This window comes from Dendrobates tinctorius, unplaced genomic scaffold (assembly GCF_039654945.1).
Source record: "Dendrobates tinctorius isolate UK_male_01 unplaced genomic scaffold, ASM3965494v1 ptg000062l, whole genome shotgun sequence".
Taxonomy (NCBI): domain Eukaryota; kingdom Metazoa; phylum Chordata; class Amphibia; order Anura; family Dendrobatidae; genus Dendrobates; species Dendrobates tinctorius.
The window spans coordinates 12,559,309-12,586,089 of NW_027361730.1; the positions used below are offsets into that span (position 1 = coordinate 12,559,309).

The 26,781-nt window shown below is 43.1% G+C and overlaps 1 protein-coding gene across 9 annotated transcripts in view; it reads right to left on the bottom strand.

The window, feature by feature from the left end:
* Positions 1 to 26,781, bottom strand: part of SBF1 (SET binding factor 1) — a 198,275-nt gene that overhangs the window by 137,488 nt on the left and 34,006 nt on the right. For all 9 annotated transcript variants that reach the window (XM_073579279.1, XM_073579273.1, XM_073579272.1 and 6 more), the window contains exon 2: positions 5,850 to 5,935. In XM_073579279.1, the coding sequence (XP_073435380.1) occupies positions 5,850 to 5,935 (86 nt within the window). The remainder of the gene's footprint in view (positions 1 to 5,849; positions 5,936 to 26,781) is intronic.

Genomic DNA, 26,781 nt, shown 5'->3' on the forward strand with positions numbered 1-26,781 from the left:
GGAAGCAGAGAATATAGATATTACAGCACTGGGATCACATCTGATTCTTCGAAGTAAAACATTGTTTAAAAACAGGCAGAGAAATGTTTCACCTCACAAAAAAACAAACAAACAAAAAAAACCAAACAGCTGTGTTCCCCTTCTGTAATGACTATACCTCTTTTTCTCCCCCTCCCATACCCAGGAGCTGTGGTATGATCAGACCATGTTCCTGCATGGTCAGACACGGCCATTACACAGTACACAGCAGGGGCACATGTATAAGATTATCTCAGCACAGGGACATACAATTTAAACACATCCAATTGTGGAACTTATTATTATTCCAAAATCTTTTGATTTAAATCTTTGGTTTGTAGGAAAACCTCTTTAAGTGATCTGGCCATGATATTGCCCTTAAAGGATTGATCGGTCTTCTGCTAAGGCCTGTTTCACACATCAGTTTTTTGCTTCAGTTAAAATCCGCTAAAATGGCGGACAACGGATCCTTTCTTGGACTGATGACAACGTTTGTCACCGAACCGTTATTTTAACGGATCCGTCGAAGGAAGAATTTTAAAGGAAACGCTGCCGAGAAAGAGAGAGAGAGAGAAAGAGAGAGAGAGAGAGAAAGAGAGAGAGAGAGAGAGAAAGAGAGAGAGAGAGAAAGAAAGAGAGAGAGAGAGAGAGAGAAAGAGAAAGAGAGAGAAAGAGAGAGAGAGAAAGAGAAAGAGAGAGAAAGAGAGAGAGAAAGAGAGAGAGAGAGAAAGAGAGAGAGAAAGAGAGAGAGAGAGAGAGAGAGAAAGAGAGAGAGAGAAAAAATTTTCGCAGCCAGAACAGAGTTTAGGGTTAAATTTCCGAGCGAGGCAAATCCTCCGGGCATGCGCAATTTCAAATGCGGATCCGGCCCCCGAAAAAACGTTGCATTGTACGTTCAGGCATGTCGGCGAACACCAAAATTTTGGCGGATCCGCAAAAAAACGGATCGAACGGATAACCATCCGTCAAGATCCGCCGGTAATGCAACTCATTGGGAAAAAAACGGATCCACCAAGCAAAATGGCGGATCCGTTTTTTTTGCACAACGGCGGATTTTGACGGATTTAAAAAAAACTGATGTGTGAAACAGGCCTTAAAGTCTTTAGCCACTGACTGCAGACTTCTGAATCCTTAAAGGGAACCCGTCAGCAGGATTGTGCACAGTAACCTAAAGAAAGTATCAGGTCGTCGCTGTTATACCGATTGGTATGATACCTGGTGATGAAATCCGTCTTGTGGTTGTTTAATCTTTATTTTCAGTTTTGAGTTAATGAGATTCTCGTGCTCCTGGCGGCGTGTGGGGGGGGTGCTAGTCTTCATGTGGTGATCTGCCTACATATTCACCTGTATGGCTCCTGACATGTCACTGATCCCTCACCGACCTGTCCCCTATTTTACATACTGAATAGAATTATGGTTTAAAAAAAAAAAAAATAAATAAATAATATCACATTCATCAGGCAGGTGGTGGCGCTTGCGCTGTAGCATGAGGAGGTGCCTGTTTTCATATTATTTAGACATACAGTTTTGTTGCAAAAAAAAAAAAAAATCTTAATCAAAATGGACTCTGTCCATGTAGTAGCATCTATTATGTTCCGATAGATGCTACTGCACAGGCGTTGCCAGGGCCATTTTGGCAGAGAAAAAAATTGGGCTTCATCAAGATGGCGCCGGCGGCACCTGTATAGTAGCATCTATTGGAACGATGCTACTGCGCCATCTTGATGGAACCTGTTTTTTTTCTCTACCAAAATGGTGCCTGCGCAGTAGCATCTATCTGAACGCGATAGATGCTACTGCGCAGGCGCGACCGCCATTTTGAACAACATTTTATTTTTATTTTTTTACAACACTATATGTCTTAAACAACATGAAAGCAGGCATATTATCCATATTGTGCTACAGATGAATATGTAAGCAGAGCACCACATAAAGACCCCCCACGCTGGCCACCACGGAGCACGAGAATCTCATTAACTCAAAACTACAAATAATGTAGTTTTGAATTAAAACAGCGATCACATGACAGGGGACAGTAAAAACCAGCCCTAATCATGTTTTCCAGGATCTCAGCTACCCCCCTGTGATTTTCCGACGCTGGTGGGCCCTATATCCTTATTTCTCAGCGCCGCTGAAGAATAAATACCCTTAACTACTGTCATTAAAAGGCATATTGGCGGTCGTTAAGGGTTCAAGCTATGTTCACACGCTGTATTTTTTCAGCTTTTTTTCTATGTAGAAAAGAAGCTACATTGTACAATACCAGCAAAAGCTTTGAGATTTCAGAAAATCTCATGCACACAGCTTTTTTTTCCTGATCTGAAGCATTTTTTGCAGCAATTGTTCATTCATAAAAAGCAATGAGAAAGTGTAAAAAAACAAAACCGCATAACACAGCAAAACCTTAGGATAGTTTCACACTAGCGCTTTTGATGACGCTGCATGCGCCCTGCGTCCCCTGTCTTTATCACTGGGGGCGCAGGCCGTGCGCAGTATGCGTTTGGCGGCGCATGCGTCCTTTTGACGGTGCGCCGACCTGCGCCAAACGCAACCTGCTGCAGTTTGGTTGCGCCGGCGCACCGTCAAAAAGGCGCATGCGCCGCCAAACGCATACTGCGCACGGCCTGCGCCCCCAGTGATAAAGATAGGGGACGCAGGGCGCATGCAGCGTCATGCGCCGGTAGGCGGAGCTACCGGCGGAGGAGCGGCAGGGGCGGGGCTTAGCGGCGGCCGTGCGCAGGCCGTCGCTGCGCTCAAAAGCGCTAGTGTGAAACTAGCCTTAGCTATATGCTATATTTTGTAGGTGGCATTTTAACTGTCAAGGGTGAAGGTTTAGGCTGCAGGAAAAAAAATGCTGCAAAAGGGCCATGTGTGTCATCACTGTGCGCATGCAGGTGAAATTAGCGCCTATGACGTCAACGCTTTCCTGCTGTCACGATGTGCACGCCACACTGATGCGTCCTACCTTCAGTTCCAGGAGGTAGTGGTTAAAGCCCTGATTTGGCACTCAGGAAGGAGCGGTCCCCAGTAATTTCAAAACTGAAGGTGCTCATATCGGACCAGGTCAGCATCTCCCGGGGAAGGTCACGCAAACTGAAAAAAGAGGTAAGTCCCAAAACAGGTGCCGAGTGGGGAATACGCAAGGACACCATTTATCAATGCGACACCTGCCCCGAAAAACCTAGCCTCTGTATGAAGGATTGCTTCAAATTGTACCACACCTCCATGCACTACTAATTTACCGTATATACTCATGTAAAGGCCGACCCCCCTAATTTTGCCACAAAAAACTGGGAAAACGTATTGGCTCGCGTATAAGCCGAAGGTTAATGGTGGTCTAAGAAGATGCTCCATAAATACTCCCCATATGCTGCTGCACAAGGGTTAATGCTGCCCCATAAGATGCTCCATAAATGCCCCCCATATGCTGCTGCACAAGGGTTAATGCTGCCCCATAAATACCCCCCATATGCTGCGCCACATGGGTTAATGCTGCCCCATAAATACCCCCCATATGCTGCTCCACAAGGGTTAATGCTGCCCCCTAAATACCCCCCATATGCTGTTCCACAAGGGTTAATGCTGCCCCCTAAATACCCCCCATATGCTGCTCCACAAGGGTTAATGCTGCCCCATAAATACCTCCCATATGCTGCTCCACAAGGGTTAATGCTGCCCCATAAATACCCCCCATATGCTGCTCCACAAGGGTTAATGCTGCCCCATAAATAGCCCTTATTTGCTGCAATAAAAAAAAAAATTGACATACTCACCTCTCCGTCGCTGGGGGCCAGGTGCCGGTGTCCCGAGCCCGGGCAGTGGCGATATTCACCTGTCCCCGTTCCAAGCCGTGCACCGCTTTGTCCCCCGGATCTCTGCATTGACAGCAGAGGGCGCGCATTGACTACGTCATTGCGCCCTCTGCCGTCAGAGCAGGAGGACCCGGAGACACAGCGGTGCACGGCTTGGAACAGGGACAGGTGAATATCACTCTGCCCCCGTTATACTCACCCCTCCTAGCGCAAAGTCTTCTCTGTAGCAGCAGCCCCTGCGTCTCCCTCTGCCGTCTGCTTCCTGCATTCAGATGGTCACGTGGTACCGCTCATTAAACTCATAAATATGCGCATATTTGTGAGTTCAATGAGCGGTACCACGTGACCGCTGAATGCAGAAAGCAGGCAGCAGAGGGAGACGCAGGGGCTGCAGAGAAGTGCCAGGAGAGGAAAGTATGGTCTCTGACCCCCCCTCTCCCCAACTCCCCCCCTAGTATATGACTCGCGTATAAGCCGAGAGGGGGTCCTTCAGCCCAAAAAAATGGGCTGAAAACCTCGGCTTATACACGAATATATACGGTACTTTACAGGAAACAGATTAGTTCCAAAAAGGGGGCACATCTAGATAAGTTCCTTTGGGGGGGTCTAGTTTCCAAAATGATGTAACTTGTGTTTTTTTGTTTTTTTTTACTGTTTAGGCACATCAGGGGCTCTGCAAACGGAGCATGACATCCGCAAGACTATTCCATCAAAGTCTGCATTCCAAAACGTCACTACTTCCCTTCCGAGCCCCGATGTGTGCCCAAACAGTAGTTTTCTCCCACATATGGGGTACCAGCATACTCAGGACAAATTGGACAACAACTTTTGGGGTCCAACTTCTCCTCTTACCCTTGGGAAAATAAAAATTGGGGACTAAAAGATCATGTTTGTGGAAAAAATAGGATTTTTTTCACGCTTGGGCGTAAAACTTTTGTGAAGCACTTGGGGGTTCAAAGTGCTCACCACACATCTAGATAAGTTTCTTAGGGGGTCTAGTTTCCAAAATGGGGTCACTTGTGGGGGGTTTCCTCTGTTTAGGCTCATCAGGGGCTTTCCAAACGCAACATGGCATCCGATCTCAATTCCAGCCAATTTTGGCTTGAAAAAGTCAAACTGCGCGCCTTCCCTTCCGAGCTCTGCCGTGCGCCCAAACAGTGGTTGCCCCCCACATATAGGATATCAGCGTACTCAGGAGAAATTGTACAACAACTTTGTGTGTGCATTGTCTCCTTTTAACCTTGTGAAAATAAACATATTGCTGCTAAAAGATCATTTTTGTGACTAAAAAATTTCATTTTTCCCTTCCACATTGCTTCTGTTCCTTTGAAACACCTGAAGGGTTAATAAACTTCTTGAATGTGGTTTTGATTAGCTTCAGGGGTACACTTTTTAGAATGGTGTCACTTTGGGGTATTTTCTGACATATAGACCCCTCAAAGTGACTTCAAATGTGATGTGATCCCTAAAAAAAAAAAAAAAAAGGTTTTGAAATTTTGTTGTAAAAATGAGAAATCACTGGTAAACTTTTTTAACCCTTATAACTTCCTAACAAAAAAAAATTTTGCTTCCAAAATTGTGCTGATGTAAAGTAGACACATAGGAAATGTTATTTCTTAACTATTTTGTGTGACATATTTCTTTGTTTTAAAGGCATAAAATTTCAAAGCTTGAAAAGTGCAAAATTTTCAAAATTTTCGCCATATCTCCGTTTTACACACAAACAAAAGCAAGTTATATCAAAGAAATTTTACCACTAACGTGAAGTACAATATGCTACAAATAAACAAATCTCAGAATCGCAAGATCCCATAAAGCGTGCCAGAGTTATTACCTCATAAAGCTACAGTGGTCAGAATTGTAAAAATTGGCCTGGTCATCAACGTGCAAACCACCCTTGGGGGTTAAGGAGTTAAACCTCACAGATTTAATATTGCTTGCCTAGCTTACACATAGGTCCGCAATTGTAAAAGGCTAGATAACTACTTCAAACAGAAACTTTGTTATGACAATACTTACAAGTTCAATGCCTTGGGGAAAGGGGTTATCTTCCCAGTCTTTTTCAGGGAAACGTTGCAGAATCTTGCCTTGCCCTATGCTGCTACCTATGGGGAGAAAAAAACCCTTAAAACACAATATCGCAATCAAAACATAATACAGCATCCTATTAACCAACAAAGAATGCCTTGCCCAAATTCTTTTAATTTAGGGAAAGCAAATCTATGATAGAATGATCGAGCTAAAAGAAATTGGGTAAAATAGAAGAAATAGGAAAAAAAACAGTAAAATGCAGCAATAAGGACAACACATGCTGAAAACGCAATTCTGGGAATTCAAGTTTTTTTCTCTCTTTACTGTTTTTACGGTAATACCAAATCTCTCTTTTTTTTATATTTCTTTATTTTTAAAAGGAGGAAAGGGGAGTTTTTATATACAAATTTTTCAATTACTAATTTTTTAGTCGCCTTATGAGACTTGAAAGTGTGATTATATTTCCACTTATACTATTTACTACAATACCAATGTATTGGAAGTATAAAGTGTGAATCGCGGTCTATGAAGTTCAGTCTCACGGGGATTGACCAGTCTGTTCCTATGTAAACCTGTCAGTCAGTCAACAGGAGTGGAGACCTGGAATGGGGCGAAACGTAAATACGACGTGTCGCTCTATATCCCTCTACCCAGAACTTTGGTGAAATGTTGTACTGTAAATAAACACAAGCAATCATTGATAAAAATTATTTGTGCGAGTGCGGCCTATTTCCTGCTATTGGAGTCAACTGGAGCGAGACGTCACAGTGTTTCAAGGAAAAGCACGCGTGATTCTGGTTCATGCTGCCCGTGGTTTGGTCAGCAGGAATAAAGTGACAGGTTCCCTTTCAAAATAACCCTATATGTTTATAGTAGCTACTTTTATTGCTATCCTGCCGGTGATAATGAGATTACTGAAAAGTAACAGCAGACGTATCAGCCTAATAAAGCTCAGTGTAGCCTGCAATATTTCCATATTGTTAAACGTAAAAAATAGTTTAAAAAAAATGGCAAAATCAGATGAAAAAATGTGCTATTTTTATTACACACTCCTTTAAAGCACCAAAATACTGTTGAAATTCAAGTTCTTACGTATAATCAAAACGTACCATCTATTCACATGTCTTATCAGTGGTATATGCTTTGGATAGAGAGGTAATTGCGCATGTACACAACCGCTTGACTAACATCGGTTACACAGACGTCCCCATTTCTCTTTGAAAGACCCAGCAGTATTACCCACACAGATCAGACACTAATCAACTATCCTATTAGGATTAAGGGAAAATCCCTTTACTTATGTGACATACATATTTGTATGGGAATTGGAAAACGCAGTCATATCTTAATTTTACAGTATACGGAAGGAGTGAAATGATCAAATTCACTATTTATAGAAAGAAAGTAGTAACTTGATGGTAATCTGATAGACTAAGCATTACCAAATATCTAACAGTGAACACCTTCAGCATCACAACCATAATCACTGCCAATTTAAGATAATACCAATCCTAGATTTAGAGAGAGCCACGCCAAATCAGCAACTTTCAGGTTACTTACCATACACATTGTGCACAAGATGCTGCTGCCACGGAGGATAGCGATGCAGCTCTTCCTGTGATGATTCATTGCAAAGTATCTCAGTCAAAAACCACTACCGCTTTTGTAGAATTCCCCACTAAAGACTAATACAAAGACCATAAACCTGCTTGAATTGTTACCAAGTCTCTTCATAGAGAAGTGAAGATACATGTGGCACTCCTTTTCTGCCTAGCTTAAGAGTAGTATTTTTCAATCCCCTAAACCAGTGGTCACCACAGTCAGCTCAGAGAGACAGTCACAAGCCACGTTCAGTTCCTATCCCCACCGAGTAGAGGCAAGATGGCAGGATGGGCTGTAAATGTTTTCATAAGAATTTGGGAACGTTATGAAATGTCCTATAAATGTCCGTTCTGTTCCTGATCTAAGGATCTCGGCTTTTAGTTGAGATGAATCTGTGCTGCACTTTATGTACATGCTCAGTAGTGAGGCAGTGTTGTGGGGTCGGAGTCGTGGAGTCTGAGTCGGGAATCAGGGCAATTGAGGAGTCACAGGTTTGGCTTACCTACTCCACAGCCCTGGAACACCCTGTAGCATCCAGCTTCAAAGTGCCTCTTCTCACAGGTAGTATCCGGTCTCTAGTGTACCATACTTAAATGGTCTCTACACTCCAAAACCAGTATATACGCAACCAAATCTGCTTTTGTGTGGGGCTACTCACAAAAGTCACTTCAAGTGAACCTGTCAGGTCAGACATTATTTACCTGCAGTTAGAGGGTTAATCTAAGAAACTAATAGCGTTAAAGGGGTACTGCCGTCTCCAAGATTCTATTCCAAATATGTAAGGGTCTAATAATAATTTTAGTAAATGCCTCCAATTAGATTAGTAGTGAAGTTTTTCTTATTCGCTGTTTGGCTTATCCCATGTGTATGAGTGGTCATATCCATGGCTACCTAAGCTACTGCAATGACTGAAAGCCAGCGGCTCTCAGGAGAAATACATTTCATTTTCTCCCTGTACTGCTCTTTCAGAACAGGTTACCATGCTTTCACTTCAGGTTAAGAGTGTTATCCAACTGGACAAGTTCTCTTTAAAGGCATTAAATGCTGTAAAGAAATGGGAGTAAAAAAAGTTAGACTCTTAATAGATCTAATAGATCTAATAGATCCTCCTCCCTCATTAGATCTCTGGTTCTCCAGGGTGAATGAGATTAGGATAGGAGACTGGATGTCACACAACACAACATCCACCGTTAGCAAGACCTAGTATCACTGGTTGGTCTTCCAATAAACCATATCGGTCGTATCTAGCATAGTTCTCACACGTGATCAGCTACATTGTAGCTCAGACATTAGTTATTTTGCTGTTGCCATGTCCTGGACAGACCTCTGGATTCTTTTTTTTCCTTTCCATTTCCTGCTCATTATCTTCTCACACTGCCTTTTTAGCCCATCAGGCTGCTTTGTTTATAGCATTGTCTGGGCTCCACACCTACTTGGTCACACACAATATCCTTCACATTCTATGCGTTACAAATTTCTCCACTTATTATGCTTTACAATCATAGATAATTGCTGCCTAAAGTTTTTTTTGTGGGGCTTCTTCCCGCTGTTAGCAGAGTTGTGGCCATGCAGTGTTAAAATAAAGAAATATATATTTTTATATATATTAACCCCTTAACGACCACCGATACGCCTTTTAACGGCAGTAGTTAAGGGTACTTAAACCACAGCGCCGCTATTTCACAGCGCTGTGGAGTAAGTAAATAGCGCCCCCCAGTGTCGGATTTTCTCCGGGGTCTCGGCTGCAGGGGGTAGCCGAGACCCCGGAGAACATGAATCGGGTCGATTTTTACCGACCCCGCTTTTGCGATCGCCGTTATTAACTCTATAACGGGGACCGCAAAAAAAAAAGCCACGATTTTGCATTTAATTTCTCTTTCCTCTGATGTGATCGCACACATCATGGATCCGGAGAAAATGGCAGATTCCATTCATTCATTTTGATCACTATGATAAACTATCATAGTGATCAAAATTAAAAAAATAGTAAATAGCCCCCCCCGTTTATCACCCCCTTAGATAGGCAAACATAATGAAATAAAGAAAAAAAAAATTTTTCCATTAGGGCTAGGGTTAGGGCTAGGGTCAGGGTTAGGGATAGGGTTAGAAATAGGGTTAGGGTTAAAATTAGGGTTAGGGCTAGGATTAGGGCTAGGGTTAGAATTAGGGTTAGTACGAATTAGGATTGGAATTAGGATTAGGGTTGGGATTAGGGTTAGGGGTGTGTTGAGATTAGGGTTGGAGCAAGAATTGAGGGGTTTCCACTATTTACCAACTTTGGGGGTCTAATTTCTCCTGTTACCCTTGGGAAAATAAAAAAAATTGTGGGCTAAAAAAAAAAAAAAAAAAATCACTTTTGTGGGAAAAAAAAAAAAGACTATTTTCACGGCTCTGCGTTATAAACTTCTGTGAAGCACTTGAGGGTTCAAAGTGCTCACCACACATCTAGATCATCTCCTTGGGGGGGGGTCTAGTTTCCAAAATGTCACTTGTGGGGGGTTTATACTGTTTAGGCACATCAGGGGCTCTGCAAACACAACATGACGCCCACAAAACATTCCATCAAAGTCTGCATTCCAAAATGGCGCTCCTTCCCTTCCGAGCTCTCCCATGCGCCCAAACAGTGGTCCCCCCCACATATGGGGTATCAGCGTACTCAGGACAAACTACACAACAACTTTTGTGGTCCAATTTCTCCTGTTACCCTTAGGAAAATAAAACATAGCGGGCTAAAAAATCATTTTTGGAGGAAAAAAAAAAAGTGATTTTTTATTTTCACTTCTCTGCGTTATAAACTTCTGTGAAGCACTTGGGGGTTCAAAGTTCTCACCACACATCTAGATAAGTTCCTTCAGGGGTCTAGTTTCCAAAATGGTGTCATTTGTGGGTTTTTTTCACTGTTTAGGCACATCAGGGGCTCTCCAAAAGCGACATGGCGTCCAATCTCAATTCCAGCCAATTCTGCATTGAAAAAGTCAAACGGTACTCCTTCCCTTCTGAGCTCTGCCGTACGCCCAAACAGTGGTTCCCCCCCACATATGGGGTATCAGCGTACTCAGGACAAATCGCACAACAACTGAGGGGGTATTATTTCTCCTGTTACCCTTGTAAAAAATAAAAATTTGAGGGCGAAAAGATCATTTTTGTGGAAAAAAAATGATTTTTTATTTTCACGGCTCTACATTATAAACTTCTGTGAAGCACTTGAAGGATCAAAGTGCTCTTCACACATCTAGATAAGTTCCTTAAGGGGTCTAGTTTCCAAAATTGAGTCACTTGTTGGGGGTTTCCACTGTTTAGGAACATTAGAAGCTCTCCGAACGCAACATGGCATCCGATCTCAATTGCAACCAATTCTGCATTGAAAAAGTCAAACGGCACTCCTTCCCTTGTGAACTCTGCCGTGAGCTGAAATAGTGGTTTACCCCCACATATGGGATTATTGGCGTATTCAGGAGAAATTGCATGACAAATTTTGTGGTTTATTTTCTCTTTTACCACTTGTGAAAATAAAAAAAATTGGTTCTGAAGTAAATTTTTTGCAAAAAAAAGTTAAATGTTAATTTTTTCCTTCCACATTGCTTTAGTTTCTGTGAAGCACGTAAAGGGTTAATAAACTTCTTGAATGTGGTTTTGAGCACCTTGAGGGGTCTAGTTTTCAGAATGGTGTCACTTTTGGGTATTTTCTGTCATGTACACCCCTATAATATGGTCCCTAAAAAAAAAAAAAATGGTTTTGTAAATTTTGTTGTAAAAATGAGAAATTGCTGGTCAACTTTTAGCCTTTATAACTTCCTAACAAAAAAAAAATTGTTTCCAAAATGATGCTGATGTAAAGTAGACATGTGGGAAATGTTTATTAATAAATTTATGTGACATCTCTCTGATTTAAGGCCATAAACTAAGTGACACATCACTGGAATCAGGGTCTCTGTCCCTAGCTCATGCTGCTGCCAGATTACTTAGCAAAAACCTGTTGCTAGAATGCCTTTGAATTGCCCACCCAGGTCTCCATAGCTTTTTTTCAGTGCATGTGCAGAATTTGTGTGTTAACCATCTTTTTTACTCCCTGATGAGGTTTAGTAGGCAGGTCTTTATAATTATTCCTTTATGCTACTTCATGCAATGACTTCCTGATGAGCGGGTCATAGATTTGTGTTGTTCACCGCAGCATCTGAAAAGGCAAAACGGCAAGGGAAGGGACAGCGCTGCCGCCTGAAGCGATCATGAGCCACGAGTTGTGTCTCGGACACGGCAGCCAAACTGTACTCACAAATCACAGGTCTGTTGGAAGCAGCAGGGTTAAAAAGCAGATCTGGAGGAGAATATATTGCAGGTGATCATCCCCCATAGGAAGTGGCATATTATTCTCAAGCTCCTGAGTGCATAACCACTGCACATAAGCGCTGCAGCCAGTGTCGCCAATAGTACGTCACATGACCACTGAAGATACAATTACCGTATATACTCGAGTATAAGTCGATCCGAGAATAAGTCGACCCCCCTAAATTTGCCTCAAAAACCTGGGAAAACGTATCGACTCGAGTATAAGTCTAGGGTGGGAATTGCCGAAGATACTGGTAAATTTAATGCTGCACAACATACAGTATGCCCCCAAAATGCTGCACAGTGAATGCTGGCCCAAATAATGCTGCACAACATACAGTATGTCCCCAAAATGCTGCACAGTGAATGCTGGCCCAAATAATGCTGCACAACATACAGTATGTCCCCAAAATGCTGCACAGTGAATGCTGGCCAAAATAATGCTGCACAACATACAGTATGCCCCCAAAATGCTGCACAGTGAATGCTGGCCCAAATAACGCTGCACAACATACAGTATGCCCCCAAAATGCTGCACAGTGCATGCTGGCCCAAATAACGCTGCACAACATACAGTATGCCCCAAAATGCTGCACAGTGCATGCTGGCCCAAATAACGCTGCACAACATACAGTATGCCCCCAAAATGCTGCACAGTGAATGCTGGCCCAAATAATGCTGCACAACATACAGTATGTCCCCAAAATGCTGCACAGTGAATGCTGGCCCAAATAATGCTGCACAACATACAGTATGCCCCCAAAATGCTGCACAGTGCATGCTGGCCCAAATAACGCTGCACAACATACAGTATGCCCCAAAATGCTGCACAGTGCATGCTGGCCCAAATAACGCTGCACAACATACAGTATGCCCCCAAAATGCTGCACAGTGAATGCTGGCCCAAATAATGCTGCACAACATACAGTATGTCCCCAAAATGCTGCACAGTGAATGCTGGCCAAAATAAAGCTGCACAACATACAGTATGCCCCCAAAATGCTGCACAGTGAATGCTGGCCAAAATAATGCTGCACAACATACAGTATGCCCCCAAAATGCTGCACAGTGAATGCTGGCCCAAATAATGCTGCACAACATACAGTATGCCCCCAAAATGCTGCACAGTGAATGCTGGCCCAAATAACGCTGCACAACATACAGTATGCCCCCAAAATGCTGCACAGTGAATGCTGGCCCAAATAATGCTGCACAACATACAGTATGCCCCCAAAATGCTGCACAGTGAATGCTGGCCCAAATAACGCTGCACAACATACAGTATGCCCCCAAAATGCTGCACAGTGAATGGTGGCCCAAATAACGCTGCACAACATATGCCCCCATAAATGCTGCACAGTGAATGCTGGCCCAAATAATGCTGCACAACATACAGTATGCCCCCAAAATGCTGCACAGTGAATGCTGGCCCAAATAATGCTGCAAAACATACAGTATGCCCCCAAAATGCTGCACAGTGAATGGTGGCCCAAATAACGCTGCACAACATATGCCCCCATAAATGCTGCACAGTGAATGCTGGCCCAAATATCGTAATGCTGCCCCCAAAGTGATAGGATTACCAGTAATCCTATCATGTTGCTGCCGCTGCCCCTGCTGGAATTAAAAAAAAAAAAAAAACACTATATACTCACCTACGTTGATGACAGCTGCTCCTGAGCGTCGCCAGCTCTTCAGTGACTCAGGCAGAGGGCGCGTGCTTTCCACGTCATCTCGCCCCCTGCACGTCACTGCCGGAGGACGGGAGAGAGCGGACGCAGAGATTTTGAACGCCACCGCGGCCCTATCATCACCCGCCGCCTCCGTCAGGACGCTGCAGGGGACCGCAGATGAACACCAGGGACCGCTGAGACGACTGGGACCGCGGAGATGACGGGGACCAGGTAAGTTGGCACCGTGACCCGAATATAAGTCGACCCCCCAAAAGGGGGCTGAAAAACTCGACTTATACTCGAGTATATACGGTACATTTGGAAAAAAAAAATTTGTTTTGTTACCATGGCTACCACTAAAGTTATTTGCCCAATCTAGATTTTTGGGCTTTTTCTATATGATTTGAACAAAATCACACAATTAAATTTATGTCACGGGCATAGAAATGATGCCCGATTGTCTTTTAAGGGTTACCCATCCCCAGTGAGAAATCTGCAGGTATAATACACAACGGCAAGCAGCATTTTGCTTCTTATAAAGCGCTGCACTGAGCAAGGAGCAAACTGCGCACAATATTGTTCCAGGCAGGCAGCAGAGCCTGAGCTGTCACTGGCGAGATGTGCCTGTTATTCTGGATCTCATTATCTCATCCTGACCAGATTATACTCCATGATTCATCACACACCAACACCGCGGAGACACGGCTATTAGGGGAACAAGCAGCTATACACGCTGCAAGCACGGAAGAATGCCACACACAGGCCGGCACGTTGCTTTACGGCAGGTGAAGGATGCATTTTGCAGCCTTTTTCACTTCTTTGAATGGGAACCAAAGGAGTATATTGTCACAATTAGCCCTCAATCACACATCCTTAAACGCTCTGAAAAAATGGTACCGGTGTCAGCAATTTGCATCAGTGTGTCCGTTTTTATCATCAGTGTTTTATCCTTTGCAAGGATAGTGACAGGACACAAAAGGAACACGGACGCCATCAGTTTTCTGTACTTCACTGACGAAAGACTTGGTCATCTGTGCTGCCAGAAAAAACAAACAAACATGTCTCCGTGTGCTTTGCATGGGCAAACAATACATGGGAAAAAAAAAAAAATATCACAGACTTGGGAACAGCACCGAAGATTATAATGGGTACGTGTGGTATCTGTATAAAAGAAAAACGGATACGACAGTATTTGCCATATAGATGTCTGAATGAGGCCTTACGCAATGCAGAACATGCAAGCGCTAATCATTTATAGCGTTTTTTGGTAAATACTAACTTTATTAGGCCCCTTTCACACATCAGTTTTTTGCCATCAGTCACAATACGTCTTTTTTTAAAAACCAGACCCAGCGCTGGATCCATTTTTTTTTCTCATAGACTAGTATTAGCGATGGATTGTGATGGATGGCCACACGTTGGATCCATCAGAAAATCTTTGTCCGTCGGGCGGAGACGACTTACAAACTACTACAAAGGAACATTTTTTGTGAACGTCAAAGTCAGACAGCGATGGATCCAGCGCCGTCCGTCGTTGGCTATAATGGAAGTCTATGAGTGCAGGATCCGTCGCAAGAAGGAATTGAGCGACGGATTCAGTCTTTTAAAATGAGCATGCCCGGAAAATATTCTTTCCTTTTAATTTAACCCCCACAGCTGTATTTTCCTTTCCGACACCTAAAAATATTCTCTCTCTCATTCATTCTCGGATCCGGCGCATCATTATTTTGGCAATCTTAACAGGATCCGTTTCTTCACACTTTGACAGATTGTGACTGATGGAAAAAAAAAACTGATGTGTGAAAGAGGCCTTAAACATGCATTGTAGAAAATTCACATGTAATCTGGCAGCAAAAACTGAATGTGAGCAAAGCATAACCAGAAAATGACCTGCGGTTTAAAAAAAAGGATGTCAAAACATTTTGAGAGATATATTTAGGCTTTTTTTGTGCTGCTAACTACATTTAAAAAATAAATACGGTATATGACATTTTGCAGCTTTCCACTCTGACCATGGAGTCTCAAAATATACTGCTTAAAAAAAATAAAAGGAACACTATTCCATTTGCAACAGGCTGTGTTCCCTTTATTTTTTTGAGCAGTATAGAAAGGTTCATCCTGTCCTGTAGAGATCACTTCTCAGGAGTGACCTCATCATTACAGGTCTATAGGTAACACAGGATTAGTCATTTACAATAGGCGATGATCAGCTCACATCCACAGGAGACGCTCCCTGCACAGGTCACTCAGCAGGTCTTGGATCCACTCCCAAGAGCACTAGAACTATATATAGATTTACAAAGAAGATTCCTCACTTGATAACCTCCTCTCCTTAGATTACAGTCTGCTTAAATACATTATGCACAATCCAATAAATTCTATACAAAATTGCTTGTTATGTGTTCAAAGGGTCAGACTTTCCCCTCTGCTCCTTCACACTCTGCCTCCCTTTAAAAGGAATCTGTCACCAGGTTTTGGCCACCTAATATAAAACAGCCTAATGCAGAAACTAAAGACCCCGATTCTAGCATTCCATCAATTACAGGCTTCTTGCTGTAGTTTTGATAATCACCTTCTGATCAAACAATGTTATCACTGGAGCACTAGTAAACCTGATGCCATGGAATCCTCCAAATTCACCATCTCGCCCCCACCACTGACTGTGCACTGTATAGAGGCAGAAAGCTGCCAATCAGCGGTGTGGGCAGGGGTATAGAGAACTGCAGATAAAACAGGGATCATCAAATCTGCAGCAAGCAGCCCAGTAAATGATACATGGTTGGAATTAGGGTATCTGCCACTACATCATGCTGTTCTCAGATGTGGTAGAATACAAAAAAAAAAAAAAAAAACCCTCGCAACAGATTAGTTCTAAAACTGGCTGCAATAGAAGCCAGCACTGACTGTTCAGTCTGCATTAATAGACCAGGACTGCTAAGCCCTACACCCTAGCTATTTTTTTTCTCCATACTTTGTGTACAGCACTCCTCATGTGGGCTTCCTGCATACGGGGTAATGTCACATGGACAGAGAAGCGGTCAAGTGTCTGCAGCTGACAATCACTGCAACCAGCAATCTCTATACAGGAAGAGGGATTGGGCCCCCAGAAGTTCCTGTACATCCTCCACCCTGCATTCTGTCCGGCTCAGCAGTGGAGCGCACACCGGCACAGGAAATCAGTACAAGACGGGTAAAAGCAATCTATGAGGTTTGCTCAGTAGGCTGCATCTCTGAACGCCTCGTATGTCCCGGCTTCCCAATTATGAGTGACAAATGTCCATGGAACTAGAAATCTGGTGTCTAACCATATATTACCTAAATATAGCAAAGCGCTTACACTATGACACGAACATGTCAGCCTTGTCACAGTCATTACTGAGGTTCTGACATCAGCATATTGCACATGGAGGAAACAGATTCATTTAATATAATCCACTAACAGGAGACCTCCCTCTCACCTTACCTTAAAAAGGTTGTTCTCTTTCAATTAAATCTCCCCCATATCTATAGTTTACTATAAAAAAAAAAATAAAAAAATAATATAAGAGCTGTACTCATTTTCCCCAGGTCCACCAGCCACTGTTCTAGATGTCTGGCACTGGCTGCAGATCTGTTGACACTCCGACACTACAGCAACCAATCAATGAACTCAGCGTTTCTGAATGGGGTAGCTCCATCCACCCTGAAACGCTTCGCTAGAGCCGCTGTTCTCACTGACATCATCACTGCAGCCAATCAATGCAAGACACCGGGGACAACAGTGGAGACTCGCTGGTGGACTGAAGTGTGGGGAAACGGGCTAGCCGGAACCGCATGGACCAGGGATCGGTCCGCCTAACGCCTGCTTTCCCGTTAATATGGGCATAACGCTACTCTGACACCGCAGGGTTAGGGTAAAACAGTGTGGCACTGCTTTATTGAAAAACAAAAAACAGGCAGAACACACATAGAACAGTCGCAGCAAAATTCCCCAAGATGGTGCACATCACAGAGTCTCACCCTTCCTCTGACCCGCCGGGATAATGGCAGATGTTATGTCAGAGCTCCCAGGGTCAGCTACCCCACCTGTGATACACACAGAGAGGAGGTAACAACAAGTGTATGGCGATGTCAGTCCATAGAGCCCATATGAGGTCCAAAGCCAGCTGACACGAGAGTCACCACCTGGCTTATCTGAACATCTAGATGGAGCCAGGCGACTAGCGGGTCCCAATCCTGGCTTTCTCCAAAATTATCCATGGTTCAGTGATGGTCAAGGGAGCAGATCTGTATCCTTCCAACCGGAGTCAAAAACCCCTAGGTTTCCCGTAGGCATGATAAATCAGTGTCCCTCGTGATGGTGCCATGATGAATTGACTGCAGTCCAGTCTCTCGTCCATTGGGTGGTTTGCCGAATGTCTGGCTGTGGATCTTTCTCTGTCTCTCTGTCCGAGTCTTTGTATACCGAGGCATGTAACCTATTTTTAGATTTACCCAGTGTCCTTCAATCCAACCTCACAGATAAGGAGAAAAATGGTGATGACCAAGTTGCCTTGTTTGATTATGTAATCTATTCGCATAGATTTTCCTCCTCGGTTTTAAAAATCAACAAACTATCTGGGCTAGACGATGTATAATTAGCATATCAGTATATTCATCAAGAATAAGAGCACACTTATCTCATATATCAGATTACAAGTCAATACTACAGGCTTACAAAAACAAAAGTCTGTTTTTTGACCAACCAGAAATCAACACTTAAATCCAAAAGCAACATACAGATAAAAAATCAAGTCATCTTGTTTTGCTAAACATAGTCATCTGTGTAATTAAGATATAATCTGGTTTCTACACACCAAGTAACATAAGTACAGCATAGATTGCCATTTTCATAGCAAACTGCAGCCAGGGGAGAAATTTAATGGAATGGGAACAGTCTCTTTAAAGAGTAATCAAAGAGAGAAACTAGAGAGTAGACAATGCGCAAATAGTGTCTTATCTGGGTAAAAATATAGAAGGATATGCACAATTGGATGTGTTGTGCACACAATCACTTATAAGGCTTAAAGGGGTATTTCCCATCTCCAAGATCCTATCCCAATATGAAGTAGGTGTAATAATAGTAGTAGCAAATCCCTCCAATCAGAAATGTAGCATAGTTTTTCTGATTCACTAGGTCTCTTTCCTCACGTGCAAGCATTGCAGGACCTTAGGTATCCATGGTTATGACCACTAGCAACTAGCTAACTATCACTATCAGGCCTCTTTCACACATCAGTGACTCCAGGACGTGCGGTGACAGCTGACATGTTTTTTTTTACCGGCAACACGGACGGCAAAATGTACCGGACACGTGCACATAGAGAACACACATTGATGTCATCCGTGTGAAACGCATCAACACCGGGAAAGAAGCGCTACAGTAAGCGCTGTTCCCTGGTGGCAGGTGCTTAAGACGGCTCTCATCAATCTCCCCTGCTCTGCCGGTGATCGGCACTAGCAGAAGAGAATGATGAGAGTTATATTAAAGTCTGAAGGATGACAGCAGGTGGGGGCTTTTGGTACAATTACTCCCATCATCCGACACTTGCTGCTGCTAATAACAGTGACAACAGGAAAGAAATAATGGTCGGGTTTTCCTCAGCCGCCACCTGCGATATACCGAAATAAATTAATGAAGAACCCGACGTGGGTTCCCCCCTATTTTCTTGAACCAACCAGGCAAAAATCACAGCTGGGGGCTGCAATCCTCAGCTGTCAGCTTCAGCAAGGTGGGTTATCAAGAACAGAGGGATCCCCACACTGTTTTTTTAAATTATTTAAATAAATAATTTTAAAAAAACGGCGTGGGGTCCCCCCATTGTTGACAACCAGCCTTGCTAACGCTCACAGCTGGGGGCTGGAATACTCAGGCTGGGGCCATTGATATAGGTCCCCCCTCTCCCCCAAGTCTAAAACCAGCAACCGGCAGCTGCCCAGAAAAGCACATCTATTAGATGCGCCAATTCTGGCGCTTTGCCCGGCTCTTCCAACTTGCTCTGTAGCAGTGGCAAGTGGGGTAATATTTGTGGGATTGATGTCACCTTTGTATTGTCAGGTGACATCAAGCCCACGGCTTAGTAATGGAGAGGAGTCTATAAGACACCTCTGCATTACTAACAGGGCTGTGGAGTCGGTAAGCCACAGTTGCGACTCCGACTCCTGGATTTTATCCGGCTCCGACTCCGGCTCCTGGATTGGCTCCGGCTCCGACTCCGACTCCTTCATAAATGGCCAATTCATAACAAATTTACTGTTGTAAAATATTAAACATCCTGCTTATTCAGTTTCTCACCATCATATAAGTAATCAGACCACTTAGAGCAAAAACTACATTTATTAGAATACAATTAGAATATAGCAAATAACTTTTATAAACTTTTCTAAACTGTAAGTAAATATGCAATAAACACTTTTATGCAGTTAAGAAGAAATCTATAAATTTGTCATCAGAAAAAGTATTGCCTCTGTCAGATCCTCCTTCATGGATGCCCTGAAATCTGATCTAATTATTTTGAGAGCAGAGAACAACCTCTCTACACTAACTTGTGTTGGTGGCAAAGCAGTAACCACTCGGGCAACATCTCTGACAATGTCAGGATACAGAGGAATCGTTTGTTGCACTGTTATTTTTGATGAATGGTCAAGCTTCTCAATTTCTTTTAGTGCACATGAAAAATTCTGCTGAAATGTACTGGCTGTGTTCCTTGATGGGGATGACTCTTCTTCTATGCGGGAATGCTTTGCACGGTCCTTGTGATCCAAATATTTTTCGAAATTAAATTCTTCATCAGTTGAGGATGAGGGTGAAGATGTGGCAGGACGACCAAATTCTTCTTGTTCCTCCTGACTGTTCTGCAACCCTTTCATCCTTACTGCTATTTCTAACAGAGCTTCTTTTCCTTTACTTAGCTGTTGATCATCTAGAAGAATCCGATCCAATGGGTCTACATAAACAGCTGCCAAAAGAATGTTATTTTGTAATAGTAGCTCCTCTCTCCGTTTCATTGATGTAGCAATGCCACTTGCAATTAACCCTCCTCTTTGGGACAGGCGAAACATCAGGTTCTTCCACTCCTTTAAGAAAATACCTGGAGTTAAGTCCTCTGCTTGTAATTTTTTAGTCACTGTAAATGGGTGCTCTAGCAATTTTTCCAGCTCAGTCACCTGATTCCACTGACTTTCATTTAGCGTCAGTTGAGGGTTAGCCATGTCTACAAGAAAGGTTTTCAGTTCAACCAAGCGCTGAATCATTAAGTAAGTACTGCCCCATCGTGTGGCTTGATCAATAATTGCCCCTTTTCCAGCACGTCTCTTCAAAATTGAGTCAACTTTAGGGGTTCTGGCAACAGTAGCCAATTTTCTCACCTTGCCAATCAGTGCAGCAGCATGTCCTTCTTGCAGACTGTCTCTTATAGCCAGCTGTAGCGTATGCACAACACAGCGCATGTGATGAATGAAAGAACATATTGACACAGTTTCAACAAGATCATCTAAACTATCATGTTGCTGTTCATCTGAAGCAACTTCAGTTTGCTCCTCAGTTACAATACTGTGCTCCTCTATTTCAAACATTTCTGTGTCTGTGGACCCAGAATGTTCTTCTAGCTGCTGGTCACCATCATTACTCTCATTCATTAGCTTAATAGTACTTATCATATTTGAAGCATTGTCAGTTACGACAGAAAGAACTTGCTCTTTTTTAAGTTCATTGTCTTGCAGAACCTTTTCCACCAAGACCTGGAGGAACTCACTGGTGTGATGAGCTTTGGTGTCTTTTACTGCCAATGTCTTGGTAACTATTTCATTTTTGTCACAAACAAATCGGACATTGATGGCAAAATAGTTCACTCTGTGACGTGTGCAGGCATCCATTTTAAGAAACAGAAAGCGTCCCTTGAGAGTTTTTTTAAGTTCTTCCTTTTGTTTAAAAGCTTCTTCGATTACTAATTTTCTAATACTCTCTCTCTCTCCAGAGAAACACCAAGCTTGCGGGCCATTTCCCCATTCAGACACATAAAAGCTGGTCGTGAAAATAATGAAATAGGCACACTATCCTTTACAACAAGCTCTATGATCTGTTTTTTAAATGTATCTACTGTCATTGTCACAGTAACTTTGTCACTGACAAAATATCTTGCAACTGATGGCTGCAAAGTTCTCTGCTCCTTTGTTTGGCTGGAAGAGCTGGGCACTGGTTCATTGGTTTGGATGCAGTCTTTCTCATCCACTGCTTTCAGTACTTCTGGATGAAAGCGCTGTAAATGTCTCTTTAGATTAGAAGCTCTGGTAGGAGCATTTTTATCTTTGCCTGAATATGCACTCATCTTGGCTTCACAGCATTTGTTTTCGTCTGGATCATTTATCATACACTGACAGACATAATGTTTTCTATCTTGAGTGATGGTGAAATGTTCAAATACAGCTGATTTAATGTGATGCTTCTTTGACATTCTCAGGTTTTTAATTCTGCATTCACAATCCAAATGACAATTGTTTTTCCTAAAAAACAATTGTACAAAATTATTGCCAGGTCGTACAACTGATATAGTAGTCAGTAATACTGTTATTATTCCTCATGTACTCACAGTTAATGGATGCAAAGTTTGTTGAAAGGATAATACTTCTTACAGTCTTCCTCTTCTGAGTAGCAGGCAGCTGTGAGATGCTTGGAAGACGCACACCTAGTATGATCTAGTCTAGAGGAGGAGCTTTACTACTAAGAATTTGCAACACATTTTCACTTTCAGTTTCATACATTGTAAGTAGGGGGGTTGGGGCAGCATGAGGTTAACCAAGTATAAGATTAGATAAGGGCAGTGGAGAACAGTGACACACAAGAAGTAAGAAATGTCTCTATCTCCAGCAGAACTGCTTATCACTGTTGTTCATAGTTTGATAGAACATATATATTTGAGTAACATTTATAAAATTCATATGAAAGTTCAATTATGAAATATTAATACATTTTTTTTTTTAAAGCTGGAGTCGGTACATTTCTACCGACTCCGACCAAAACTAACTCCGACTCCACAGCCCTGATTACTAATCCTATAGTTATATGTTAAATAAAGACATAGCCAGAATAAAGTCCTTTAATAGAAAAAATGACAGACTCCTTTATTAATCTCAATTAAACTATACTTACTGCATCGCCTAATCCCAGCAAAGCCCTCAATCTCTTGTAATAAAAATAAAATAAAAAAAAAATATACCATATTTGTCCGTCATCGTGTCCCACGCCGTAATCCATGTCGGGGGGATAATTAGCTTTCAACCTGGACGGTGCCAAGACGCAACCGTCCAGGCTGAAAACCACTGGTGAATGAGCTGCTGTGAGCGCTGCATCATTCACCAGCTGTGACATCACTGGCATTTTCCCACAGTCTTGAGGTCACCGCAGTTCAGCCAGGCCTTGATGATGTCACCGCTGTTCAATGATGCTGCGCTCTCAGCAGCTCATTCATCAGTGGTTTTCAGCCGGGACGGTTGCATCTCGGCACCGTCCAGGTTGAAAACTACTTAGCCAATGAATTTGCATATTTTATTGCATGAAAAAAATATTTTTGAAGCTCAAAACTGTGTTCAAGTTAATGAATTATCTTGTGACAGGGCTGTTAACCTTATACCCAGCCTTGCTGGAAGTGTATATAAAAAGCCGCATGACTGGGATTAGTCTAGGCCTTGGCTGTTATACGCTCATCTGAATTTTACTCTCTCGATCCAGGATTTTATTTCAGATGATGGTGCAGTGTATTAGACCAAAGAACGGATGTTACTTATAACTAAGAAGCAACAACACTTCTTTTGATATTGTAAAAAAAGCCACAAGATTTTAGACCAATTGGCTTAGAAAGCCTTTATTTTATTTCCAATCTGTTGGAAGTCTATACACACAAGCACAAATGGACAGTGTTGGCATACTTTACAATACAAAGTGTTAATGCCCCCATGAACAGTCCATCATCAGCCAAACCACATATATCGTCCTAATTCTCTCACAATAAACTAATGTTTATGGAGAGAAGAATATGGCATGTCCTATTTCGGATTGCCAGAGAGGTCTGGCAACAACTCTCCCACAAAAACACAGGACTGCTAGAAAGAGAAAGAGCGCTCCTGTATATGGCAGGTGTCGGGCGAGACAGCGGAAAGACGAAAGCCATCTATTGTGTAAGGAGTCCTTAAACTTTTGCCATTTTGAGAATCTCCAAAAGACTAAGTGTTAAGGAGGCAGCAGTGAGTGATATCATGCCCAGTTATCACTAGCTCTGTTGTACCAAGGACCGGTGGTCATGCTAATCAAGCATGAACAGAATTTCATCCTACTATACTTTCTAAACTACCCAAAATGTGTTCAGAGCGTCTCTTAGCTGTATGATGGACACCAAATTCTAAATTCTACCTAAAAGGTTATTCTCAGGTTCTTTAAATTGGTAAATCTGCAAAATGTTTGTAAAAACAAAAAACTCTGAAATAAAATTATTAAAAATCCTCTTTGTTTTCAAGAATGGAGGGATAAGTCATTTTATAGTTTATTGTTATTAGTTTACCAGCTAATGCTGCAAACTCTCAGAGGTTGCCAGTCTGCTAGGTAAGGAAAGCAGTGCTTAAAGGGACTATGTTTGAACATTCTGTGCTGACAAAGTGCCAGCGCTCAGTGCATCAGGGTGGGGCCCAATCTAATATATACAAGTGAATCTCACAAAATAAGAATATCAAAAAGTTAATTTATTTTAGTTCTTCAATATTCTAGATGTGTGGTGAGCACCTTGAACCCCCAAGCGCTTCACAGAAGTTTATAACGCAGAGCCGTGAAAATAAAAAATATTTTTTTTTCCTCAAAAAAAATGATTTTTAGCTAGCAATTTTTTTTTTCACAAGGGTAGCAGGATAAATTGGACCCCAAAAGTTGTTGTCCAGTTTGTCCTGAGTACGCTGATACCCCATATGTGGGGGATGACCACTGTTTGGGTACACGTCGGGGCTCGGAAGGGAAGTAGTGACATTATGAAATGCTGACTTTGATGGAATGGTCTGCGGGCATCATGTTACATTTGCAGAACCCCTGATGTACCTAAACTGTGGAACCCCCCCACAAGTGACCCCATTTTGAAAACTAGACCCCCTAAGGAACTTATCTAGATGTGTGGTGAGCACCTTGAACCCCCAAGTGCTTCACAGAAGTTTATAACGCAGAGACGTGAAAATAAAAAATATTTTTTTTCCTCAAAAAAAATGATTTTTAGCCAGCAATTTTTTTTTTCACAAGGGTAGCAGGATAAATTGGACCCCAAAAGTTGTTGTACAGTTTGTCCTGAGTACGCTGGTACCCCATATATGGGGGGGAACTATTGTTTGGGCACACGTAAGGGCTCGGAATGGAAGTAGTGGCGTTTTGAAATGCAGACTTTGATGGAATGGTCTGCGGTCGTCATTACGTTTGCAGAGCCCCTGATGTGCCTAAACAATAGAAACCCCCCACAAGTGACCCCATTTTGGAAACTAGACCTCCCAAGTAACTTATCTAGATGCCTGGTGAGCACTTTGGACCCCCAAGTGCTTCACAGAACTTTATAACGCAGAGACGTGAAAATTAAAAAAAAAAAAATTTTTCCACAAAAATATTTTTTTAGCCCCCAATTTTTTATTTTCCCAAGGGTACCAGGAGAAATTAGACCCCCAAAGTTGTTGTGCAATTTTACCTGAGTACGCTGATACCCTATATGTTGGGGTAAACCACTGTTTGGGCACACATCGGGGCTTGGAAGGGAGGAAGCACCGTTTAACTTTTTGAACGCAAAATTGGCTGGAAACAATGGTTGCACCATGTCGCGTTTGGTGACCCCCTGATGTGCCTAAACAGTGGAAACCCCTCAATTCTAACTCCAGCCCTAACCCCAACACACCCCTAACCACAGCCCTAACCCCAACACATCCCTAACCCTAATTCCAACCCTAACCCCAACAGACCCCAAACCCTAATCCCAACCCTAACCATAACCCTAACCACAGGCCTAACCCTAATTCCAACCCTAACCCTAATTCCAACCCTAACCCTAATTCCAACCCTAACCCTCTTTCCAACCCTAACCCTCTTTCCAACCCTAACCCTCTTTCCAACCCTAACCCTCTTTCCAACCCTAACCCTCTTTCCAACCCTAACCCTCTTTCCAACCCTAACCCTCTTTTCAACCCTAACCCTAACCCTCTTTTCAACCCTAACCCTAATGGAAAAATAAAAATAAAAATATTTTCTTTATTTTATTAGTTATGCCTACCTATGGGGGTGATAATCGGGGGCTTTATTTACTTTTTTTTTCATTTTGATCACTGTGAGAGTGATCAAAATGAAAGAATGGAATCTGCAGCCGGCAGATTCGGGCGGGCGCACTGCGCATGCGCCCGCCATTTTCAAAGATGGCGGCGCCCATCATCCGGACCCGAGGGACACCGGGAGGGACGAGGGGACTCAGGAGGTACCGGGGGGGGGTGAGGGGGGGATCGTAGGCTGGCGGGGAGCAGAGGGAATGGGAGGGGGGGCAGATGATGACTGCGGCGGCAGATCGCCGCTGTCATTCAGTTGCGGGGGGGGCGATCGCCGGTGGGGGGGGTGGAATCGGTGTCTCCAGCCATGTTCGATGCTACAGCAGCGTCGGACATGGCTGGATTGTAATATTTCATCAATTTTCATTGATGAAATATTACTATCGCTCTGATTGGCTGTTTCACTTTTAACAGCCAATCAGAGCGATCGTAGCCACGTGGGGGCGAAGCCACGGCCCCTGTGGTGAATTACAAAGCCCCCTGTATCTGCGGGTCGGGTGACCTTTCAGTGACCCCGGTCACCCGACCCGCAGGGGGGCTTTGAAGTCATGACGCCACATAGGCGTCAATGGTCAGATTTGAACCAGGTTTCATGACGCCTATGTGGCGTCATTGGTCGTGAAGGGGTTAAAGGGATTTATCTTGCTGTTCAGGAGCTCTTTGTGCCGTAGACTCTGAGCTTCTTGCTTGCTAGTGGGTGGTGTGCTCTTGATTGTTAGTTTGGAGCAGAGGCATTGTTGACCACTGGCCCGACCTGTGTGCGCCTTGATGCTACAAGCAGATGTAGTGTTACCTCTGCAGGGAGAGTACATTGGCAAGAAAAGTAGCCGAATTTTGTGACGTAGCAGCGATATTGCTAGCGATATCGCTATGTCTGATACTTACCTCCGACCGCTCCCCCGCTGCTCATCACTGGTCGCGCGAGAACGTCCTGGACCGTTTCTCGTCGTCTGCTTCCTGCTGGGCTTCCTGTG